Here is a 999-nt window from a genome sequence, read left to right on the forward strand (position 1 = left end):
AGAAATGGCTAGAGTTTGTAAATTTTCAGCTTAAAACTCCTAAAATGTTAGCCTATGCTACATAAATAATTTACACACGCTCCTGTGCTGAGCGATTAAATATGCAAAGTCTGATTGGATCCAGTCTGGGGTGGAGGGGAAGCGGATTTAGAGAAGGTATCCTAACTCACTGGCCTGCAGGCAAGCAGGCAGCTCGTTGTCAGGCTGCAGAACCCACCGGAGACTCCTCTCCACACGCTCGAAAACCCGCCCTAAGCCCACTGCCTGCTTGGAACCGCGCAGCAGCTCCGGACTGCGGCGTCCCCTGCGGAGCCGGGCACCTCGCAGGCGGAGAGGAGCGGCGGTGTGCGGGCGAGCCGCCGCTAGGGGCGCACCGGCGCGGGAGGCGCGGAGCTCTGCGGGGCGCCCCAGCCGGCCGGCCGAGCCGGCGCCCTCCGCCACCTTCCACCTGCGCCCGCGGCTCCGGACGCGCGCCTCGCCCGCTCCCCGGCCGCGCTCACTCACTCACGGTCCGGGACACCTTCAGCTCCTGATTGAGCCACTGGCAGAGGATCTCCGACATGGCCCGCCCGCACCTCCTCGGCTGGCAGGGGCTAGGAACTAGCCAGCAACGCGCGGTCCGGCTGGCGTCCTCCTGTTGCCCAGGGCAACCGTTGCTAAGGAAGCGTAGCCACGCGGGCGAGGCGACAGGCTGAGAAGAGGGAACGCCAGAGCTCAGCCTCTGGGGACCGAAATCGTCGCCTGCCCCCTGCTGGCGGATAAGACCTGAGCGTGGCAAGCTCAGGCGGCTTCCAAGATTCTAGAAGCAGCTAAGATGTCATGAAACACAGCAACTGTTATTGAATTCTATTACTTTGTTTAGCGGAATTTTGTATCTTTTTTTTTCCTATCACTATTTTGTATTCTTTAAAAAAATAAAATAAAAAAGATCTCTCTTACTCCTCTCCTTTCTTTTTTTCTTTTCCTTTTTTGTGGAAAGCATTGCCTATTATTTTGATT

The 999-nt window shown here is 57.2% G+C and overlaps 1 protein-coding gene across 4 annotated transcripts in view; it reads right to left on the reverse strand.

Moving 5' to 3' along the window:
- Positions 1-626, reverse strand: part of Spef2 (sperm flagellar 2) — a 224,325-nt gene extending 223,699 nt beyond the window's left edge. For all 4 annotated transcript variants that reach the window (XR_002820491.1, XM_023712040.1, XM_023712034.1 and 1 more), the window contains exon 1: positions 505-626. Coding sequence is in view for 3 of the 4 variants with exons in the window: in XM_023712040.1 (XP_023567808.1) it covers positions 505-562 (58 nt within the window). In the remaining variant the exon portion in view is untranslated. The remainder of the gene's footprint in view (positions 1-504) is intronic.
- Positions 627-999: the final 373 nt, after the last annotated feature.

Source organism: Octodon degus, unplaced genomic scaffold, assembly GCF_000260255.1.
Source record: "Octodon degus isolate 3935 unplaced genomic scaffold, OctDeg1.0 scaffold00002, whole genome shotgun sequence".
NCBI lineage: Eukaryota > Metazoa > Chordata > Mammalia > Rodentia > Octodontidae > Octodon > Octodon degus.